At 45.1% G+C, this 24797-nt stretch overlaps 1 protein-coding gene across 1 annotated transcript in view; it reads right to left on the bottom strand.

The window, feature by feature from the left end:
- The window catches only part of onecut3b (one cut homeobox 3b), a 35670-nt gene extending 13712 nt beyond the window's left edge, over positions 1-21958 (bottom strand). Inside the window, exon 1 of the mRNA XM_041842642.1 lies at positions 20590-21958. Within this exon, the coding sequence (XP_041698576.1) occupies positions 20590-21655 (1066 nt within the window). The 5' untranslated portion in view covers positions 21656-21958. The remainder of the gene's footprint in view (positions 1-20589) is intronic.
- Between the last annotated feature and the right edge of the window lie 2839 nt (positions 21959-24797).

The raw sequence follows: 24797 nt of genomic DNA, 5'->3' as shown, positions 1-24797 counted from the left end.
TTTGATGATGAAAATTGTATTTGATTAAAATGACTGTTTGTCCACTTTTCAATGAATCCTTATAGGTGCCTTATTTTGCCCTCCCAGCTTTAAGTGTGTGTGTGTGTGTGTGTGTGTGTGTGTGTGTGTGTGTGTGTGTGTGTGTGTGTGTGTGTGTGTGTGTGTGTGTGTGTGTGTGTGTGTGTGTGTGTGTGTGTGTGTGTGTGTGTGTGTGTGTGTGTGTGCATGTGTGTTTCATAACTGACCGCACGTTGCTGCTATAGCGGTGTGCCTGGGACCGAGGCTGGGGCGGAATGACGTGATCGCGTTTTGCGTGCGGTGAGACGAGCCATCTCCCTTACCGGCCGGACTACTGCAGGCGAGAAACAGTTTATGTCAATCAATCACTGTCGGTCACACCTTCGAGATCTACGCTCATTGATTGTATTGATTAGAGCCAATGCATTCAATAAAGTAAACGGTTGGGTTCCCACAAAGACATACCAAGCAACAGCCGTCACTACATCAGAAGCTGCTGTAATTCATTGAAAATTGATTGATTTTGCTGAAACATTTCGTTCATTTTTTGATGAAATCCTTTGCTTTCTAATGTAGCCTAAGCCAAGCAAGCAATTCAGTTGAATTATATTGCCGTTGCTACTACACCTTTCAACATGCATTAACAATATATATTCACTGCAGCTATTATTTTAGCAAACTGTAACAATTAATGTTTAGGAAAATAATTCACAATATTGTGAACCTAAATGTTACCGACATGTAGAGATTCTTCCTGGCCATTTGGTATATACCTATTATTATTCGTGGCATAGCCTTTAAAGTGAAAGGAGACAACTCTGCTGTTTATTCGATAGGACAATAAGGTTTCAGAAAAGTTTGTTATGCAATGTATTCTTAAAAGCTATCCTATTGTGCACACGAGATTTGTTCAAAACAGTTTATTCGTATGGTGTTTATAGTATGGGGCAGTGCTTGACCTGGACTGAAATAGTTTCCGGTACTCATTTCGGTGCCTGTACTGTTCATATTGAAGCGTAGGAGCTCCACAATACTTTTGAGATAATATTCTATAAGAGAAACAGGAGTTCAAGCAGTAGAACATTTCAGGTGCCGGTTAGCTGCTGCCAAGTCAAGCACTGGTATGCGGTTGAAAAGGCTATGCCTAAATGTATAGCTTAAATGTCACAGGCTCTTAAGGCTAAATTCATTTGGCTACATGGTTAAAATAAGGGGTTTTAGAGCTCAAAACATGATTTCGTTTTTCCTCCAAATTATGGATAACATTAAAATAATAATTTATAGGAGAACATTTAATTAATAAATAAAACTAAGGAAACAGAGAAATAAGTTATGCGTATTTATCGTATTTATTTTTGCATATTTACAATTGTTTATGAAAATAGGTCAAAGTAACTGATGTCCGTATGATTCGTGTACATTTAGATCATGCACGACTTGACTATTTCTGCAAGCCATTTTTTTTTACTTTTCCGCTATTTGGCTGTGAGAAAAGAGAAAAATATATTTATCTTTAAAGTAGGCCTATTTAGATCATTAGTTGCTCTATTTCTTTTGGTTAATTTTAGTCAAATAATTTCATCAGGTGACATATGCATAGAAGTAAACTAAATGTGTCTTATTATTACAAAATATAAATAAAATAAAAACGGTAACCGTTCTTTATGTTATGCGCATGTTTCCGTTTTCCATTTAATTGAATTGAAGTTGTGTAAATGTAGTGTTATTATTGTACATTCTAAACCTGAGAATAGGTGTCAATTCTACAGAAAATATCAACACACACACACACACACACAGGTTTCAAGTAGAAATTGGACGTTTTGGGAATAGGGACTGGCTAAGTCAGCTTGCCATCTTTTTAAGGGGCACAATGTTGCCACAAAACGTTATATATTCCAGTCAGAATGCAAATACGAATGCTGTTGTAATTTGCCAATTTTGTTTAGTCCACGGACAGCGCCTATGCTGAGAGAATGAATGGTCAGAGCCACGGACAGCGCCTATACCGAGAGAATGAATGGTCAGAGCCACGGACAGCGCCTATACCGAGAGAATGAATGGTCAGAGCCACGGACAGCGCCTATACCGAGAGAATGAATGGTCAGAGCCACGGACAGCGCCTATACCGAGAGAATGAATGGTCAGAGCCACGGACAGCGCCTATACCGAGAGAATGAATGGTCAGAGCCACGGACAGCGCCTATACCGAGAGAATGAATGGTCAGAGCCACGGACAGCGCCTATACCGAGAGAACTATGTTCAGAACCACAAATAGCACATCTCCAGCCGAACCCTCACAGCTGAGCGTGTCCGCCGGGCTCCATCAAAACATTGACCTAATCTGCTTGTGTTTACTTTACTTCTCAAGCTCTTTATATTCAGTGTTTGCCCATGAATTTTCTTGCAGAGATCTGATCCCCAGTCTTTCATGACCTTTCATAAGGCTATACATAATTGGACAATCTTGAATTTTTTTTATGTTTTAAAATTCATTCCTCCATTACAGCCCAGATGAGAGAATGAAGATTGTATATGTCATGTAAATATTGACCGATTGTCATTTGATAGGCTTCATAACAATAATAATAAAGATAATAATAATGGATTTTATATAGCGCTACCCGATGTCCATCCATGTCTGAGGACGTTGGGAGATGACGTTGAAACCGGCCACTAGTGACAACAGTAAGCACTGTTACCTTCAAGTAGGTTTTGGTTTTGTTTGGGCGTTGTGGACAGGGGATGGCGGATTTTTGTAAGCAATTGCCTCTGATTCCAAATGTTGCAAGGTCGAATCCAGTGATAGAAAGTTATTTTTGTTTTATGCCTATCCCAAACCTAAACCCTTACCTTAACCATTCGGAGTTAATGTCTAACCTTAAGAATTTGGAGTTAATGCCTGAACTTGGATTGCAACTTCGAAATTGGACATTTGAGAAACATGGATGAAGGTCTAATTCTGAGACTGTGAGAGCTGGTAGCAGTAAACATGGATGAAGGTCTAATTCTGAGACTGTGAGAGCTGGTAGCAGTAAACATGGATGAAGGTCTAATTCTGAGACTGTGAGAGCTGGTAGCAGTAAACATGGATGAAGGTCTAATTCTGAGACTGTGAGAGCTGGTAGCAGTAAACATGGATGAAGGTCTAATTCTGAGACTGTGAGAGCTGGTAGCAGTAAACATGGATGAAGGTCTAATTCTGAGACTGTGAGAGCTGGTAGCAGTAAACATGGATGAAGGTCTAATTCTGAGACTGTGAGAGCTGGTAGCAGTAAACATGGATGAAAGTCTAATTCTGAGACTGTGAGAGCTGGTAGCAGTAAACATGGATGAAGGTCTAATTCTGAGACTGTGAGAGCTGGTAGCAGTAAACATGGATGAAGGTCTAATTCTGAGACTGTGAGAGCTGGTAGCAGTAAACATGGATGAAGGTCTAATTCTGAGACTGTGAGAGCTGGTAGCAGTAAACATGGATGAAGGTCTAATTCTGAGACTGTGAGAGCTGGTAGCAGTAAACATGGATGAAGGTCTAATTCTGAGACTGTGAGAGCTGGTAGCAGTAAACATGGATGAAGGTCTAATTCTGAGACTGTGAGAGCTGGTAGCAGTAAACATGGATGAAGGTCTAATTCTGAGACTGTGAGAGCTGGTAGCAGTAAACATGGATGAAGGTCTAATTCTGAGACTGTGAGAGCTGGTAGCAGTAAACATGGATGAAGGTCTAATTCTGAGACTGTGAGAGCTGGTAGCAGTAAACATGGATGAAGGTCTAATTCTGAGACTGTGAGAGCTGGTAGCAGTAAACATGGATGAAAGTCTAATTCTGAGACTGTGAGAGCTGGTAGCAGTAAACATGGATGAAGGTCTAATTCTGAGACTGTGAGAGCTGGTAGCAGTAAACATGGATGAAGGTCTAATTCTGAGACTGTGAGAGCTGGTAGCAGTAAACATGGATGAAGGTCTAATTCTGAGACTGTGAGAGCTGGTAGCAGTAAACATGGATGAAGGTCTAATTCTGAGACTGTGAGAGCTGGTAGCAGTAAACATGGATGAAGGTCTAATTCTGAGACTGTGAGAGCTGGTAGCTGTAAACATGGATGAAGGTCTAATTCTGAGACTGTGAGAGCTGGTAGCAGTAAACATGGATGAAGGTCTAATTCTGAGACTGTGAGAGCTGGTAGCAGTAAACATGGATGAAGGTCTAATTCTGAGACTGTGAGAGCTGGTAGCTGTAAACATGGATGTTTGTTCTGTAGTAGCAGGGAGGACCATTGATGGTCATGCAGAGGGGGGAGGTGGGGGAGGACAGGGGAGGATGGATCTGCTCAGCTAGCTTCTGCTGGTGCAGTGCCAGAGATGGAGGGAGACTGAGAGAGAGAGAGAGAGAGAGAGAGAGAGAGAGAGAGAGCAGAGGAGAGGAGAGGAAATCGATACCGATTCAGAGCGAGTCAGATAAGCCTGAACAATGTATAGTGCAGACACACTCTATAACCCAATCACACATGTACACACCACATGCAAACACAAACACACACGCACACGCACAGTAGAATGTGCTTGCAGGCCTCCATGAAGATGCATTACATACCCCATAAACCATTGCAACCTTTAAAAATGAAATGACATCACAATCCTGGATTGCATTAAGGTGGTTTTGCTGACATAAGCAGAAACTGATCATTACTACATACAGTAGAATTCTCCTGTTAAAGAACACTGCCTTTGTCTTGCGAGGGCTATTCTATGTAAATCTTTCTCCTTTCTACAACAGATTCTTTATCATAAAATTACTTTCAGGTTTCAATAAAGGTTACATTCAAAAGTGTTAGGATATGCAGTTGGTGTTATCCACAGATTCAACCTGTGCATTCTTAGTAACCCAGTTACTTGAGTGTCTGAGGTGTGATGTTGGTGTTTTCCTACAGGTTTAAATAGCATGTTATACACAATTCTGTTTGTAGCTACCACACGTATGTTGGGGTTGTGGTTGACGCTGTGTGTTAACCACACATTTGGCTTACCCAGAAGCGAGTCTCTTACAAGGGCTACACCACTTCTCTCTTCCTTCCACTCTGCTCCATCTCCCTCTCCCTCATGCTTATCAATTATTAAAGTCTCTATCGATCCTTTCACAACCCTACCTCTATCAGCCTGTTCACACAAAGCCCAAACTCCCCAACCCTGAATCAATCCCCAGCTCTCAGCTCGATTTTTTCACATAACACTCTGTTTGTTTGTTTACGTTTTGATTGAGTTTGTTTACTTGCACCGATCTGAACGTTTGCATTTAATTGCATGAACCAAGAACATGGGGCTATACTACAGATTGGCATTAATCTTTCATAGACGGCATTAAAGACATTGGTCTACAGTATATATGAATGGCACTGGCAGTGTTGGGGAAAGGGCAACAGAGAGATAAGGGTATACTTAAGCAATAAGGCACGAGGGGGTGTTGTATATGGCCAATATACCACGGCTAAGTGCTGTTCTTATGCACGACGCAACACAGAGTGCCTGGACACAGCCCTTAGCCATGGTATATTGGCCATACATCACAAACCCCTGGGGTGCCTTAATACTATTATAAACTGGTTACCAATGTAATTAGAGCAGTAAAAATAAATGTTTTGTCATACCTGTGGTGTACGGTCTGATATACCACAACTGTCAGCCGATCGAACCACCCAGTTTATAAAAAGTGTTACTCCATTCTATAGATCACATTTCTAATAATAACATATAATAATAACAACAATATTCTGAGCATTGAACCCCAATGAAGATGATCAAGCAACATCTGACTTATGATCAGATTGTTCGCTCTGTCCCAGTTCTACCTCCACTATCATGAATAACACACCTGGGACCAGCTGTCCATTCAGAACCACAATGCAGTCTCCCCACCTGGCGCCATATACCTCACACAGCTCAGCTTGTTTACAGTTGAAGTCGGAAGTTTACATACACTTAGGTTGGAGTCATTAAAACTCGTTTTTCAACCACTCCACAAATGTCTTGTTAACAAACTATAGTTTTGGCAAGTCGGTTAGGACATCTACTTTGTGCATGACACAAGTAATTTTTCCAACAATTGTTTACAGACAGATTATTTCACTTATAATTCACTGTATCACAATTCCAGTGGGTCAGAAGTTTACATACACCAAATTGACTGTGCCTTTAAACAGCTTGGAAAATTCCAGAAAATGATGTCATGGCTTTAGAAGCTTCTGATAGGCTAATTGACATCATTTGAGTCAATTGGAGGTGTCCCTGTGGATGTATTTCAAGGCCTACCTTCAAACTCAGTGCCTCTTTGCTTGACATCATGGGAAAATCAAAAGAAATCAGCCAAGACCTCAGAAAAAAAATTCACAAGTTTGATTCATCCTTGGGAGCAATTTCCAAAAGCCTGAAGGTACCACGTTCATCTGTACAAACAATAGTACGCAAGTATAAACACCATGGGACCACGCAGCCGTCATATCGCTCAGGAAGGAGACGCGTTCTGTCTCCTAGAGATGAATGTACTTTGGTGCGAAAAGTGCAAATCAATCCCAGAACAACAGCAAAGGACCTTGTGAAGATGCTGGAGGAAACAGGTACAAAAGTATATATATCCACAGTAAAACGAGTCCTATATGGACATAACCTGAAAGGCCGCTCAGCAAGGAAGAAGCCACTGCTCCAAAACCGCCATAAAAAAGCCAGACTACGGTTTGCAACTGCACATGGGGACAAAGATCGTACTTTCTGGAGAAATGTCCTCTGGTCTGAAGAAACAAAAATAGAACTGTTTGGCCATAATGACCATCGTTATGTTTGGAGGAAAAAGGGTGTGGCTTGCAAGCCGAAGAACATAATCCCAACCGTGAAGCACGGGGGTGGCAGCATCATTCTGTGGGGGTGCTTTGCTGCAGGAGGGACTGGTGCACTTCACAAAATAGATGGCATCATGAGGAAGGAAAATTATGTGTATATATTGAAGCAACATCTCAAGACAAAAGTCAGGAAGTTAAAGCTTGGTCGCAAGTGGGTCTTCCAAATGGACAATGACCCCAAGCATACTTCCAAAGTTGTGGCAAAATGGCTTAAGGACAACAAAGTCAAGGTATTGGAGTGGCCATCACAAAGCTCTGACCTCAATCCTATAGAAAATCTGTGGGCAGAACTGAAAAAACATGTGCAAGCAAGGAGTCCTACAAACCTGACTCAGTTATACCATCTCTGTCAGGAGGAATGGGCCAAAATTCACCCAACTTATTGTGGGAAGCTTGTGGAAGGCTACCCGAAACGTTTGACCCAAGTTAAACAATTTAAAGGCAATGCTACCAAATACTAATTGAGTGTATGTAAACTTCTGACCCACTGGGAATGTGATGAAATAAATAAAAGCTGAAATAAATCATTCTCTCTACTATTATTCTGACATTTCACATTCTTAAAATAAAGTGGTGATCCTAACTGACCTAAGACAGGGAATTTTTTTAAAGATTAAATGTCAGGAATTGTGAAAAACTGAGTTTAAATGTATTTGGCTAAGGTGTGTGTAAACTTCCGACTTCAACTGTAGCTGAATCACATATGTTAGTGCTGGGCTGGAGCGAAAGCATGCCTACCTTGTAGCTCTCTAAGACCATGGTTGGTGACCACCAACTGACACAGTCGTAGAGAAAGAATGAACCACAAAAACAACTGCTGTACACCATAGGCCAAATCCTAATTTACTAATATGTGTTTAGCAGGCACTTTAATCCGAAGCGATTTACAGTCATGTAAGCATATATTTAACATATGAGTGGTCTTGAGAAACAAACCCACTACCTTGGCGTTACAAGCGCCATGCTCTACCAACTGAGCTACAAAGGACAGTTTAATGGTCCAATGCAGCCGTTTTTATATCAATATCAACTCATTTCTGGGTTTTCAATTAAAATTGTCAAAAATAAGAAAAAATTGCTTATTAGCAAAGAGCAATTTCTCAAGCAAGAATTTTGCTTGGAATATCTGGGAGTGGTCTTAGTGAGGAGGAAAACTGAAAACTAGCTGTTATTCGCAGAGAGGTTTGGAACTCTCTTTCTTATTGGTCTGTTAACTAATTTACTGCCTTGTCACGACTTCCGCCAATGCTGCCTCCCCTCCTTGTTCGGGCATGCTTCGGCGTTCGTCGTCACCTGCCTTCTAGCCACTGCCCCTCCATATATCATCATTCCATTTGTCTTGTCTTGTCAATTACACACACCTGGTTCTTATCCCCTCATTAGTCAGTGTATAAGTGTTCCCTCTGCCCCCCTTGTCATTGTGGATGATTGTTTATTGTGAGAGTAGTGTAACTCGGTGGAGCTACTCGCACGTTGTATTGCCAGGGTAGATATATCCCCTGTGCCTGTATATTGTTGGAGTATCCCATACCGTGTATTGCCAGGGTAGATACAGTGAGGGAAAAAAGTATTTGATCCCCTGCTGATTTTGTACGTTTGCCCACTGACGAAGAAATTATCAGTCTATAATTTTAATGGTAGGTTTATTTGAAAAGTGAGAGACAGAATAACAACAACAAAATCCAGAAAAATGCATGTCAAAAATGTTATAAATTGATTTGCATATTAATGAGGGAAATAAGTATTTAACCCCCTCTCAATCAGAAAGATTTCTGGCTCCCAGGTGTCTTTTATACAGGTAACGAGCTGATATTAGGAGCACACTCTAACATCTCAGCTTGTTACCTGTATAAAAGACACCTGTCCACAGATGCAATCAATCAATCTGATTCCAAACTCTCCACCATGGCCAAGACCAAAGAGCTCTCCAAGGATGTCAGGGACAAGATTGTAGACCTACCCAAGGCTGGAATGAGCTACAAGACCATCGCCAAGCAGCTTGGTGAGAAGGTGACAACAGTTGGTGCGATTATTCGCAAATGGAAGAAACACAAAAGACCTGTCAATCTCCCTCGGCCTGGGGCTCCATGCAAGATCTATAATAATATATAATAGATCTCACCTCGTGGAGTTGCAATGATCATGAGAACAGTGAGGAATCAGCCCAGAACTACACGGGAGGATCTTGTCAATGATCTCAAGGCAGCTGGGACCATAGTCACCAAGAAAACAATTGGTAACACACTACGCCGTGAAGGACTGAAATCCTGCAGTGCCCGCAAGGTCCCCCTGCTCAAGAAAGCACATATACAGGCCCGTCTGAAGTTTGCCAATTAACATCTGAATGATTCAGAGGAGAACTGGGTGAAAGTGTTGTGGTCAGATGAGACCAAAATCGAGCTATTTGGCATCAACTCAACTCACCGTGTTTGGAGGAGGAGGAATGCTGCCTATGACCCCAAGAACACCATCCCCACCGTCAAACATGGAGGTGGAAACATTATGCTTTGGGGGTGTTTTTCTGCTAAGGGGACAGGACAACTTCACTGCATCAAAGGGACGATGGACGGGGCCGTCAAATCTTGGGTGAGAACCTCCTTCCCTCAGCCAGGGCATTGAAAATGGGTTGTGGTTGGGTATTCCAGCATGACAATGACCCAAAACACACGGCCAAGGAAACAAAGGAGTGGCTCAAGAAGAAGCACATTAAGGTCCTGGAGTGGCCTAGCCAGTCTCCAGACCTTAATCCCAAAATCTGTGGACGGAGCTGAAGGTTCGAGTTGCCAAACGTCAGCCTCAAAACCTTAATGACTTGGAGAAGATCTGCAAAGAGGAGTGGGACAAAATCCCTCCTGAGATGTGTGAAAACTTGGTGGCCAACTACAAGAAACGTCTGACCTCTGTGATTGCCAACAAGGGTTTTGCCACCAAGTACTAAGTCATGTTTTGCAGAGGGGTCAAATACTTATTTCCCTCATTAAAATGCAAATCAATTTATAACATCTTTGACATGCGTTTTTTCTGGATTTTTTTGTTGTTATTCTGTCTCTCACTGTTCAAATAAACCTACCATTAAAACTATAGACTGATCATGTCTTTGTCAGTTGGCAAACGTACAAAATCAGCAGGGGATCAAATACTTTTTTCCCTCACTGTAGTTTCCCCTGTGTCTGTTTTCGTGTGTCGCTATCTAGCGCAATTGTGTACGATGGAATAAACTCTGTATTCAGTGATTTACCCTCCTGCACCTGACTCCTTCTATCACACTCAGCACAGAATCACCCACCCGCTATGGAGTCAGCGGGAGAGGAGCGCATGCATGGAGTCGTGCCACGGGTCCAGGAGCATTCCACGATGCTGGCCAGCTTGGGGGAAGCGATGGATCGGGTTCTTCAGGTCATCCAACTCCTGGAGAGGAGAGGACCCGATCTGTCGAGACCAGCTGGCCAACTGGATCCAGCCACCTACACCCCAGCACCCGGAGGGATCCAGATATCCCCACCACTGGCATTCGACGGGACGGCGGCGCTCTGCCAAGGACTCCTCCTCCAACTGGAGCTCTACATTTCCAGCATCAGGCCGGCCCCATCGGAGCGGGAGAAGGTGTCCGTCCTCGTTTCCTGCCTCTCGGGGAAAGCCCTGGAGTGGGCCAACACGGTTTGGAATGAAGGAGGAGCCGCGTTGGAGAACTACGGGGAGTTCGCTCTGCTCTTTCGGGCGGTCTTCGATCACCCGCCCAAGGGTCGAGAGGCGGGTGAGCGGCTGGTCCACCTAAGGCAGGGGACGAGGACCGTGCAGGACTTCGCGTTGGAGTTTCGGACGCTTGCAGCGGGGTCCGGGTGGAACGAGCGGGCCCTGTTTGACCATTTCCGGTGCCATCTGCGGGAGGACGTCCGACGGAAGCTAGCCTGCCGGGATGTTATCTTTCACACAACTGGTGGTCATGGCCATCCATTTGGACAACCTGCTGGCAGCCAGAGGATGTCCTGGTTGGAGTCTGCCCGTTTGACTCGGATCCAGAGCTGATGGAGCTGGGTGGAGCCGCCGTCCGAGAGACCGGAGGACGACAGCGACAGTGCCACTCTGGTGGCACGAAGGGACAGTACACCACACGTAGTCGTCAACGCTCTTTTGGGTCTGGAGGTGGCAGGCAGGGCACTCTCGCATTACCCCAGGTATCGAACACCCACACTCGTTCAGAGCCCTCTGCTGCGCACTGTACCCTACCTATCTACTTTCCCGATCACATGGTAGTTCCCCAGTGTAAGGCGCTAGTCGATTCAGGCGCAGCTGGGAGCTTTATGGGCAGGGCATTCTCACGCCGTCAAGGCATTTCATTGGTTCCCCTATCCATTCCACTCCCCATCAGAGCACTTGATAGTCGACCATTAGGGTCCGGGTTTGTTAAGGAAGTTACTGTACCAGTCACCATGATCACCCAGGAGACTCATTGTGAGCAGGTTACTTTTTCTATTATTGAGTCTCCTGCTTTCCCTGTGGTATTCCCCTTGGCTAGCACTCCACAACCCCACCTTCTCATGGCCGCAGAGGGTTCTCACGGGGTGGTCGCGAGAGTGTCAGGGTAGGTGTCTAGGTGTTTCCGTTGGTGCAACCACGGTGGAAAGTCCAGACGGTACCTCCACCGTGGGCATTCCCCCCGAATACCTAAATCTGGCACACACATTTTCTAAGACGCAGTCGACAAAATTACCACCTCATCGGGTGGAGGATTGCACGATAAACCTTCGGGTAGACGCTGTACCTCCCAGGAGTCATGTGTACCCCCTGTCGTAGGCTGAAATGGTGGCTAGGGAAACACACGTCACCGAGTCCCTGGGCCAGGGGTATATATACGTCCCTCCACTTCACCCGCCTCCTCAAGTTTCTTCTTTGTGAAGAAGAAAGACGGCGGTATGCGCCCGTGCATTGATTATTGATCACTGAACAAGGAGATGATAAGATTTAGTTGTCCTCTCCCCCTCATTCCTTCAGTGATTGAGTCAATGCATGGGGCGCACTTCTTCACCAAATTAGATCTCAGGAGGGCATACAACTTGGTGAGTGTTCGGGAGGGGGATGAGTGGAAGACAGCATTCAGCACAACCATGGGGCATTATGAATACCTGGTGATGCCCTACGGTTTGATGAATGCTCCATCCGTCGTCCAGTCCTTTGTGAACGAGGTGTTTCGGGACATGCTTGGTCACGGTATGGTGGTCTACATCGATGATATCCTGGTGTATTCCGTCACGCGCGCCGAGCATGTGTCCCTGGTTCACAAAGTGCTGGCCCAACTGTTGGAAAATGACCTTTATGCCAAGGCAGAGAAGTGTGTGTTTTTCCAGCAGTCCGTCTCCTTCCTCGGATACCGCATTACAACCTCAGGAGTGGAGATGGAGGGAGATCGCATATCAGCCGTGCGTAATTGGCCGACTCCAACCACGGTTAAGGAGGTGCAGCGCTTCCTTGGCTTCGCCAACTACTATCGAAGGTTTATCTGGGGCTTTGGCAAGGTCGCAGCTCCCATTATATCTCTGTTGAAGGGTGGCCCGTCACGGCTCCGCTGGTCTGCTGAGGCTGACCTGGCCTTCAGTAGACTATGGGGTCTGTTCACCTCAGCCCTGGTACTAGCCCACCCAAAATCCATCACTACCGTTCGTAGTGGAGGTGGATGCATCCGAGGTAAGGATAGGTGCTGTCCTATCTCAACGCTTGGGCACACCACCCAAGCTCCGCCCCTGTGCCTTCTTCTCTAAGAAGCTCAGCCCGGCGAAGCAGACCTACAACGTTTGTGATCTGGAGCTGTTGGCTGTTGTCCGAGCTTTGACCGTGTGGAGGCATTGGCTCGAAGGGGCTGGACGGACCACCGTAACCTGGAGTACATCCAGGCAGCGAGGAGGCTGAATCCTCGCCAGGCCAGGTGGGCCCTATTTTTCACCCGGTTTGATTTTACACTGTCATACATTCCGGGTACGAAGAACGTGAAAGCAGACGCACTGTCCCGGCTGTATGACACAGAGGAGAGGCCCAGAGACAACACCCCCATAATCCCGGCCTACTGCATTGTGGCGCTGGTAGTATGGGCGATGAACGTGGATATAGAGCAGGCATTACGCACAGATCCATCGCCACCTCAGTGTCCAGCTGGGCTGCGGTACGTGCCTGCTCTTTTCAGTGATCGTCTGATCTACTGGGCACACACGTCACCCTCCGCTGGTCACCCAGGTATCGGTCGTACAGTGCAGTGCCTGACCGGAAAGTAGTGGTGGCCTACCTTGGCTAAGGACGTGAGGGTGTACGTCTCCTCCTGCTCGGTGTGCGCCCAGAGTAAGGCACCTAGGCATCTCCCAGTGGGTAAGTTACAAACTTTACCAGTTCCACCACGACCATGGTCTCACCTAAGTGTTGATTTTTTGACTGATCTTCCCCTCTCCCAAGGTAACACCACCATCCTGGTCGTTGTGGACCACTTTTCCAAGTCCTGCCGCCTCCTTCCTCTGCCCGGTCTCCCCACGGCCCTGCAAACTGCGGAGGCCCTGTTTACTCACGTCGGGGTACCAGAGGATATAGTGTCCCCAGTTGACGTCCAAGGTCTGGAAGGCGTTCATGGAACGTCTGGGGTCTCGGTCAGCCTGACCTCTGGGTTCCACCCCGAGTCAAATGGGCAGGTGGAATGGGTAAATCAGGATATGGGTAGGTTCCTGCAGTCCTACTGCCAGGACCGGCTGGTGGAGTGGTCTGTGTTCTTACCATGGGCAGAATATGCCCAGAACTCTCTACTACTAACCTAACGCCATTCCAATGTGTTTTAGGTTACCAACCGGTTCTGGCACTGTGGCACCAGAGGCAGTCCGAGGCTCCTGCGGTGGATGACTGGTTTCGGCGCGCGGAGGAGACGTGGGAGGCTGCCTACGTTCACCTCCAGCGCGCCGTGCGTCGTCAGAAGGCCAACGCTGACCGCCACCGCAGTGAGGCCCCGGTCTTCGTACCGGGGGATCGGGTCTGGCTCTCGACCCGGAATCTGCCCCTCCGCCTGCCCTGCCGGAAGCTGAGCCCGCGGTTTGTGGGGCCGTTCAAAGTCCTGAGGAGAATCAACGAGGTCACTTATAGGTTATTACTTCCCCCTGATTACTGTATTACAGTTTTTCTCAATTGCTAAAACACTAAACCCTATTGTCTGAACCAAATGCTCAGTTGCCTGAACCCACTGATTGAATCAATCACTCTTTTGGCAAAACCATAAGCACTTTTCACCTGTTTAGACACAACTTGCCAACACATTTTCATTGTGATGCACCCGTGCTGCATAATGGTGAGCACATGTGACAAAAGTCAAACACAATTAGAGCACAGGTATCACCACTTGAACACAACAACTCAAAATTGATCACACTTGTGGCTAATGATGTGAGGGAACATATACAGTAAGCCAGTTTAGAGAGCACTGGTTTGTGAGGCCCTACAATTGATAGAAATCTGAGAGGAAGAGTTCGTGTGAGAGGTGGTCGAGGTGGTCAGCGAAGACAAAGAACAGTAATATCTGATGAAATCAGAGCTACTGTGATTGACCATGTTCTTGTCCATGGTATGAGCATGAGGGAGGCTGGACAAAGGGTACAACCAAACATCAGTAGATTCACTGTGTCCACCATAATCCGAAGATTTAGAGAAGAGAACAGGTAATTACCTTTTTTTTGACATTATAGTACAGTATGTAAATGTTGACAGCAATTACTGTATGACATACTATATACTGTACCACAGTATACTGTAAGTGAATATATGTTTCAGTACATCACTGTACCAATGTACTGTAGTATTGTAATGGAGGGTTGGTCTAACTGTTTGTAGGCCTAGTATTCCATGTATATTTTTTGTAACTCCATGTTCTCTTTTTGTAGAATTGAAAGACTGCCACATGGGGGTGGGAGGACAGGTATGTTCTCCCCACACCAAGAGACCCTAATTGTTGATATGGTCCGTAAGAAAAATGCCATTAAACTGAGCGAAATTCAGCAGAAGATCATTGAGGACCATTTACATTTTGAGGGTATCAACAGTGTCAGCCTCTCTACTGTTGATCGTGTCCTCAAGCGCAACAGACTGCGCATGAAACAGCTATACAGAGTGCCCTTTGATCGCAACTCAGACAGAGTCAAAGAGCAAAGATTCCCACATTCAATGTTGATTACTCTAAGTAGTGATTTACTGTAGTGGCCTAAATCACTTTTTCCGTATCACTTACAAAACTATATCTATTTCTACAGAGGGTTTTTCAACTGGATGCAATGGAAAGACCCCCATCAATACATCTACATGGATGAAGCTGGGTTTAATCTCACCAAAAGGAGAAGGAGAGGCCGTAATGTGATTGGCCATCGGGCCATTGTTGGTGTTCCTGGGCAGCGTGGTGGCAATGTCACATTATGTGCTGCCATCAGCAATCATGGGGTTGTCCACCATCATGCCAACCTGGGGCCCTACAACACTCACCAGCTCCTCATTTTCCTCAATCACATGCGAGATGCTTTGTTAGGGCAGCAGGATGAGCATCCCATCTATGTTGTTGTTTGGGACAATGTGAGTTTTCACAGAGCCCTCCAGGTTAGAGAGTGGTACAATATGAACCAAGGTTTTATCAATCTTTGCCTTCCACCGTACTCCCCTTTCCTAAACCCCATTGAGGAATTCTTCTCCTCATGGCGGTGGAAGGTATATGAACGCCAACCTTACACCAGGGTAAATCTCCTGCAAGCCATGGGACTTGCCTGTGGTGACATAGGTGTGGAGGCATGCCAAGCCTGGATACGGCATGCCAGGTTTTTTTTCCCCGTTGCCTGGCCAGACAAAATGTGGCCTGTGATGTGGATGAAGTCCTGTGGCCTGACCCAGTACGGAGACATGATGCTGTGGCTGAGTAATGCACTTATTTGTATATTTCTGTACTTTATTTTTACATGGGCTTACTGTACACAAGTGGCAAACGCATAAGATTTCTGTTTGTTTTTACAAGTGCTACATGTAAATGCACAAGATTTCTGTTTTGTGTTTTTGTACAAGTGCTAAATGCACAGGTTTTTTTTGTTTTGCAACATGCATTTAGCCTACAGTGAACAAACAAACATTTATTTCTCCAGCTTCATGTCCTGAGCATTGTGTTTTCTATTTTTCTACGTAGTGTTTAGTGACTGTTCAGTAGTGTTTTTTATTTTGATTGACTCGGGGCACGATTTGACAACATAGTTCAGTTTTGAGCACAGATTGAACTGTTTTGAGGTGAAAGTTTGGTTTTGCAAGAAGAGTCTGAGGTTTTGTGAATGTAGCTTGAAAATTGGGTTTTGTGTTCACAGTTAAGAGAAAAGGAGAGCAGCTTTCAAGAAATGTGTCTTAGCAATCGAGAAAAACTGTAACCCCTCGTTTCATGTGTCTCTCCTCAGGCCAGTGGTGGTTGGTCCGCTCCAGGAGTCTGAGGTGCGGGAGGTTCCTCCACCTACTCTGGACATTGAGTGGGCCCCGGCGTACTCTGTCCGTTCCATCCTGGTTTCGAGGCGTCGTGTGGGGGGCCTTCAGTCCCTAGTGGAGTGGGAGGGGTACGGTCCGGAGGAACGGTGCTGGGTCCCGGTGAGGGATATCCTCGATCCCTCCCTGTTGCGGGATTTCCACCGTCGCCATCCGGCTCGCCCTGCTCCGCGTCCTCCTGGCCGTCCCCAAGGCCGGGGTCAGCGCGCTGCTGGAGCTGCACGTCAAGGGGGGGGATACTGTCACTACTTCCGCCGAGGCTGCCTCCCCTCCTTGTTCGGGCAGGCTTCGGCGTTCGTCGTCACCGGCTTACTAGCCACTGCCGATGTCACCAGGCATTGCAAAATTCCATCCCAGCTAAACTGACTGAAATTTCAGGTAGTCTTTTCAAACAGCTCTTACACTAAAATGGCATTATCATCATTTTCACAATTTCACAATATTATTCCAACCTCATAGTGTGTAAATATATATAAAACACAGGAAAATCATGTTTTTGACTGCACTGGGCCTTCAACATCAGTGCTCCACTTTTCATGCAAATACTCTTATTTTGATAACACTGGCACAGACAGAATATTGCAAGATAGATTTGCAGCTTTCCTCCTCGCAATTATTTGCCCATTTTGTCACATTATATCAGATGGATTTCCTTCTATCCTCCAGCTTTATCCCTCAACTATTTTTCCTGGAGTGTGTGGGTTTCCAATCCACTGAAGCAGCTAGTCGGTGGTAGTGGCAATCATAATGGATGATAGGTTATGTTTTTGTGATGTACTGCAGAGAAGATGGTAGAGACAAAATGAGAGAGAGACAGAGAGAGAAAGATAGAGAGAGAGAGAGAGAGAGAAAGACAGACAGAGAGAGAGAGAGAAAGACAGACAGACAGAGAGCGAGAGAGAGAGAGAGAGAGAGAGAGAGAGAGAGAGAGAGAGAGAGAGAGAGAGAGAGAGAGAGAGAGAGAGAGAGAGAGAGAGAGAGAGAGAGAGAGAGAGAGAGAGAGAGAGAGAGAGAGAGAGAGAGAGAGAGAGAGAGAGAGAGAGACAGAGAGCGAGAGAGAGAGAGAGAGAGAGAGAGAGAGAGAGAGAGAGAGAGAGAGAGAGAGAGAGAGAGAGAGAGAAAAGAGCGAGAGTGGGGGTTGGGAATGGGAAGCAGCTTTATTGATCTCCTATGTGCAAAGCCAGGCAAATAGGGAAAGGACAGAGCTACACTATTAATGACAATCCACACTACCACAGCTATATGGTTCTATCTTGCTATCTATCTTGCTTTTTCACTGTATTTATTAGATACGCTTCCTACAAGGAAAAGGTTGCACCAGTATCCGGCCTGTAGCTATACAACTTCAAACAACTCTTGCACTGTCTGACCTGCAGCTTGTGATCACAACACCCTGTAGACCGTGACAGTGCAGAGGAATCCGTGGTATTGACTGTAACCCCCTGTAGACTGTGTGACAGTGCAGAGGAATCAGTGGTATTGACTGTAACACCTGTGAAAATGATGTACTACAAGAACACCATCTCCAACAAACTGCTAGCAGCTCCAACAGTCTGCGTCCTTATGGACCCCTGAACTAGCCTGCTGATCCAGTCTGTTTGTGATTTAAACAACTCCTTTTTGTGTTGGTTCAATGCCTTGCCAAATATGTATGGTATGACAACGAGATAGAAGGATTGGGATCATGCTACTCTTGAACACATACACACAGGAAACTTGGTTGTGATTTGGTGAGATCAGCATTTCAACTCAACACGTGCTTGCTGACACACAAACACACACACACACACACTTATAATGAGTCAATAACTCATCAGCCATTCAGATGTACGTGATTTAATTGAAACTTGTGGGGAGGGGTACTAAAATCCACCCCTCTGGGCACTAATCACAAGGGAAAGCACACCACTACACCGTGTTCAGAGTTGCACGATTATACGGTGTTCAGAATGATCTTTCGTTTGACAGATTAGAACGGAGAAAAGCCATGCATGTAATGGGATCACATATACGCTTTGTGTGATTTAGCCTAGTTGTTTCTACAGTTTGTTTATGAGTAAATTTTTTATGGGTAAATTAAAATATTAAAGCATATGAACGGAAATTATATGTATAAAGAATATTCAGCTATTATAGAGGGTGAGAACGTTTTTACCAAATGTAAGAAATCTTTTTTAGGCCCATAGGTTATTCGTTGGTGTGGACCTAACATGAAGGTTTTGTCTGAAATTGTCTCAAACCATTCCCTCCTGTTTTACACTAAAACTATACATTTTCTCAGAAATTTCATAACCAATTGGAAAAACAACTCTCACTATAACTTGTTCATTGGCGTTTATTGTATTTTTTCTATTGCAATCATTTCGAATGTCTCTTGTTTTGAAATTATTGATTGGACAACGATTTAAATGTAAAACATAAACGTGATAAAATTAATCAAACAAATCAAATGCAGAGAGAAAAAATCTAATTAAAGCATGACGAAGGTGTTTGTGGCCTTTATTTGGTTACTTAGGGCCTACTGTGGTGAAAATGGGTCCAAGGCAAGAAATGTCCTTTGCACGATAAAAGTTTATATTTTATTTGAGTAGTAGATGTTTTTCTATGGCCAAGGGATATCGACATAAACTGAACAGGTATTCGACCAGGCAACTAAAATCCTGCGTCACCAAAACAGAAGGAAGCCAGTGGTAGATAGACAGGACAACCCATAGGCCTATCTAGTCTAATTTTAGACCTTAAACTACAAAAGCTGCCGAAATGAAAAGCCGGCGCGGCCATGTGGTTAGCTGTCTTTCAGGTCTGGATTCGAATATTGATCCATGTGCCACATTTAAAAGGGGAGAGTGGGAGCTCGCGTATTGATCGTGCAGCCAGAGGTCACGCGCCCCTCTGACGCGCTCTCCACCCTCGCCTCTAGTTTGTAGGTTGACGTTTATTGTCATGAATCTTGCCCTGGAGGCAAAACTGAGCGATATCCGTTAGATGGGCCAGCTGCAAAGTCAAAATTGGCTGTATCGTAAAAATTCATGAAAACAAAAATTAATTGAATGTTAGGGTTAAACATTAGGGTTAGCAGTGTGGTTAAGGTTAGGGTTAAGGTTAGAGTTAGGTTTAAAATCAGTTTGTTTGACTTTGTGGATGTGCCAGCTAGGGACCACTCTGCAGAGCTACCTCCAGAACAATACTCATGACAATAAATGCCAACCTGCGACTGGTTTAAGCCTCCATGCTCAAGCTGGCGGGGCAAGTGGGACCCATGAGAGAGAGTGACTGTGTGAGTGACATGTTTGGAACATATGGGATTCACTAGAGAGACCCACGATGGACAGGGCGACATGTTTTAGACACCAAGTTTTGTGTTTTTAGTCTCTGTCGCCTCCCTTATTATTATGCGTATCTTATAGCTCTAGCTATCTTTTAATTCTCGCCTAATGTTTTTCCCCTATTATTAAAGGTTTTTTATTTTAATGGTTGCATACAATGTAAATAAAAAGTGCTATACAAATGCAATATATTATTACACATACACACATCCGGCCTGGCGCTTTACAGAGCACACATCTCCCCATCCCCATAATACACCCAGAGTCTCATATTAACCTTATATGACTATGAAATGTACAGGTCCTCTCAGTGGTTATATCAGGCTAAATGGGTAGCCAACAGAAACCCTGTTAACGTTGGGCTGAGGTGTAACAGTGTGCATGCAGTTTCTCTTGCAATGTGTCACACCAACAAATGGTGACAGGGATATCATGCAATCACTTTCACTGTACCGCAGATACTGTATCTCTCTAAAAACGGTGATATAAAAAGAGAGAAAGATTCTCTCACAAAGTCTGCTGTGAAGTTTAAGGCGTTTTGCACTGACTATCGTGCTGAATCGTTTGGAAGTTGTGGTTTGTCTGATGTGTATAACGTTCGTTTTACTGTGATTTTTCCTACAACGCTGGACATCTTTAGCCAAAAATAAGTGATATATAGCATATCAGATTCATTATAGTAGCCTATACAGCGAGTTATTTATCGTAGCATTAAATTGAGAGGGTTTGACAAAAGAGTGAACATACTACGCTTTTATGCGCAAAACGTCAATAGTTACGATCGACTGTTCAATACACAGCCCACACGAGAAAGGCCGTGAGACCAGAAGCATCTTACCCGCCAACCGAAGGGCAGACATCCGCTGAAACTCTGGCTCCTGGAGCCACTTCCACATTCTCCTAAACGTCTCCCGGCCGGACTTGAGTTTACTCCACGGCTTGGGGTTCCGCAGAAGATCCGAGAGGGTTCCTTGGGACCGACATAGGATCCTCTGGGCGAAAATCGCCTGGGGAATGGAGTAGCGCTTCAGCTCCGCTGTTATCCGCTGAGCCACCTCTTTCGTGTTGATCTCCTCCGTCTGCCCTCCCGACCCTCCTCCCTGGCCGGACCCAGCCCCGTGCCTCTCTCGCTCGGCCAGCATCGCTGCCCCATTGGCCTGGGAGTGGAGGTGGCTGTGCGGATGGTGCATCCCGTTGAGGTTGGACATCATGCCATGCCCATGGCCGCCTAAACTCCTGGCAAGGTGCTCCTCGCTCCGGGACAGCATTGCAGCGTGGGACTCGAAGCCTGTCACAGGGGAGAGCATCTTGGCATCGTTTGAAAGGTGAGCACTTGGACCGTAGGCTGAGAGCGTCTGCTGGGAGTTGTGCAAAGAGCCGAGGCCGTTGGACAGCGGGGAGAGTGACCCATGGACCATGCCGGACATATCTTTAGGGTAGTGGCCGTACAAGTTTCCCATAGACGCCAGCCCCCGGTGGTCATCCCTCATCAACGTAAAGCTCCCGCTGACGTTCCCCGCGGAGAGTCGCTGGTGGGCGGCTGCGTGGTGGTGTGAGTGTGGGTGTGGGTGGTGGAACTTGTCGGAGACCGTGGATATGGAAGGTAGGTGCTGGAGAGGGGTCAGGGTGGTGTAGGTGTTGCTCAGGCTCATCCCGGACTCGCACATGCTCATTGCCGGGTGGAGGTGGCCAGAGAGCGCAGAGGGGTCTGTCCGGTAGTCCCCGGTACCATCCAGGATCGAGGCCATACTGGACACCATGGCCGATCGGCCGTGTGCGTGAGAAACCAGGTTCCGGTGTGAAGGGAGGGAGGACTGCCGGGCGTGCGAGGAGCTCATCAGTTCCTCAGCCTGTGAGTGCGAGACGCCGTGGAGGTTTCCAAGGTTTTCCATTGTGAGTTCCATCACTGAAAGAATATATCTTTCTTGATCCCACCTCCCTCCCCTCCCTCTCTCTCCCGCTCCTTCTCGGTCCTTTCACTCACACTCACACACACAGACAGAGGCGCGCTCACTCTCCCTCTCTCTCAGACTCCTGGAGCGATAATATTACCAAACGATCTTAAAACCAATCCATTGATTAGATTTTTTCTCCAGTCAATCCAACATTTTTTTTGTAAATAATCTATCTTGATCCAAGGTAGGTAAATATCGCGTAAAGTCCTCGTCCACGTTTGGCTGTGTTGTTGTCCTGTGTTATAGGCGCTCGTTGGCTATATCTCATCCCTTGTCCAACAGCGCTTCCACTGAAAATTGGCTGAGCCGCGTGTCAAGATGTATGTGGGCGCGCCCCTGTGTATTTAAAACGTGGGCGGTTACGCGCATTATAGTCGTGTGGGATTCACAGACAGAACACACTGTATATGTGTGTAGAGTATGCACTGTATATGTGTGTAGAGCATGCACTGTATATGTGTGAAGAGTATGCACTGGGCACACACTGGTTGAATAAACGTTGCTTCCATGTAATTTCAATGAATATACGTTGAACCAACGTGGAATAGACGTTGAACTGACGTCTGTGCCCAGTGGGTCTGGCTTCAAGTCATGCACTTGTATGTGTGTGCGCGCGCGCGTGCCTGCGTTAGAGATTTAAATGCAAAAGTCAAATGTTTTAAAAGTAACAAACTCCAATCTATCTCTCCGAGGATACTTCATCACAGTATGCGCACAATTTGATTTTATTCACTCTGCACACAAGTGCCCCTTCTACAGATAAACGTTGTTTTCCCACGGAGTGAATGGTTTGGCATTTATGCGCTTAGTGATAAACCTGATCAATGTATTGATTGACAGAGATTAATGATGTGGCCTGACCCTGTTAGGGGGTGGAGAGGTCACACAGATAGAATCCTAACGCCGTGCATGATGATGGTGAGGGAAAAGGGCAAATCCTCTCCTCTTCTGAAGCGTTTCATTCTAAACTCCAGCCAGCGTTCTGAAGTTCTGAGGTCCAGCGTGCTGAAGTTCTGAGGTCCAGCGTGCTGAAGTTCACTCGGCTGGTATGTAGAGCAATTTGTTTGGCCCAAAAGACAGCATGGACATGTGAACTTGTAGACTTATTAACCACGTTCTTTCTTCTAAATCAAAATAAAATAAAATAAAATGTAATTTGCCACTTGCGCTGAATGCTATTTTATAGTTCTGATCTCGCACAACAGCCATGTTTATATTGTCTTCAGATATGACCATAAGATTCCATCTTATTACCTTTTTTTTCAGGACAGATTGGACAATAACCTAATGTATATAATATTATTAATAATAATAATAATTATTATTATTATTATAATAATGACAATAATAATACTTGGCCTAATAATAATATAAATAGGCTACTACTACTACTAGGCCTAATAAGAATCATAATTTGCTATAATATAACAATTGCTTTACAATTGCTTGTATTTATTAACTTTATTTCACAGATGGTATTTTAATGATAAACAAAGAAATTGTGTGATAACAACGCTTAGATAATTCAGTGCAGTCGTTGTTTCTTGAATCTGAAATAAACAACATAGTTATTATGTAAATATTATATCATTTCCATTTCCAAAGTACTTAAAAGCACAACTTAGCCGGCAGGTAGAAGTTGAAAGCGTTGGGTCAGTAACCGAAAGGTCGCTGGTTTGAATCCCGGAGCTGGCAAAGTGGAAAAATCTGCGGTTCTGCCTTTGCGCAAGGCATGGTGACGTGGACGTAGATCAAAGCAGCCCCACGCACTTCTCTGATTCAGAGGGGTTGGGTTAAATGCGGAAGACACATTTCGGTTGAATGAATTCAGTTGTGCAATTGACTAGGTATCCCCTTCACCACTATTGAATAAAAATGGGTAGCCTACTAGAGGTTTCACTGGTCACACTGTTGTAACCTCTGAAAAGCATGCCGCGTGTAACCTTTCGCTTAGCCGACTCTCCCTCTATCGATGACCCACCCGCCGCTATCGGAAATAAATGACTGTTGGAGCGCCAGAGAATCGGTTAGTTCCGCATCCACAGCGTCTCTTCACCCTGGGTATTGGCTCTGAGGCGCTATAGTGATGGATGTTAGCTACTGCCCGTCTGACCCAAGTCACACACATTCACCACTCTGTGTGTGTGTCCTTTGTGGAAGTTGTAAGTCAGCTTTAAACCATAGACCATTAGCTATGACCATGCTCGTTTGCACTTTTGGAGTAGTTGTTTTCTGGCCCGGTTTTCTGCAGCGGTTCAGTGATGTTCTGAGGGGATGTTTCTTGCATGTCCACCAAGATAAGCCTTTGTTACTCTGGGAGGCCTTTCCAATCATGTGTTTATTTTGATATTCGCAGTATTGCAACAAACACCTACCTGTCATTAAATTCTTATATGTTGAATAAGTATGGTAAAATGTGATGGGTGATTTGACCTGTAGACACTGAACCAAATACAGGTAACACATTGGCCTATCAGATCCAATTGATTTTACTTCGGCTATTTTGTATGGATTTGATTTTATGATTGTGGCACGAACTACGTAGGCCTTAGTAAGCCTACAAATGACTATCTCAAAATGCATATGGCTACGGCACAAAAACGTTTCTTAACTGTGCAGACTTTTGAGGAATGATACGCCCATAGAATGCAACTACGTGCAGTCTCTTTGACAACAATAAGGACTTTTCTTTAATAATCCTGTTCATGAATTATATCAGTTTGATTGCATGATGGCTGCACACTTCAGTCTCTCTAGTGACCATGGCCCTTCTTTTGAAAATATATTCAGTCTTTGATTTAATGGGATAAAATAAAGTTTAAATTGAACAGTAAATCAACAGGCCTCGTGTCCATATGATCAAATAAATTGGTTAGAAACACTCCAAGTTTATGGCCAAAAGTGTAACGAAATATTTGGACAAAGTAATGACTAATTCGTATGTATATACTTTTCTTCCGTTATACAATTGAACAGCGCACCCATTTGGATATCAACAACTGGTAGCCGGTGACCGAATATTTCCAGAGATCACGACATCAGATTCCCTAACTGTGAGTTTTACGCGCACCTGTTATCATTGTTGTCTGGA

This window comes from Coregonus clupeaformis, chromosome 21 (genome assembly GCF_020615455.1).
Source record: "Coregonus clupeaformis isolate EN_2021a chromosome 21, ASM2061545v1, whole genome shotgun sequence".
In the NCBI taxonomy this organism is placed as follows: Eukaryota; Metazoa; Chordata; class Actinopteri; order Salmoniformes; family Salmonidae; genus Coregonus; species Coregonus clupeaformis.
The sequence above is the reverse complement of the archived record's forward strand: the minus strand, read 5'-3'. Positions and strand labels throughout refer to the sequence as shown.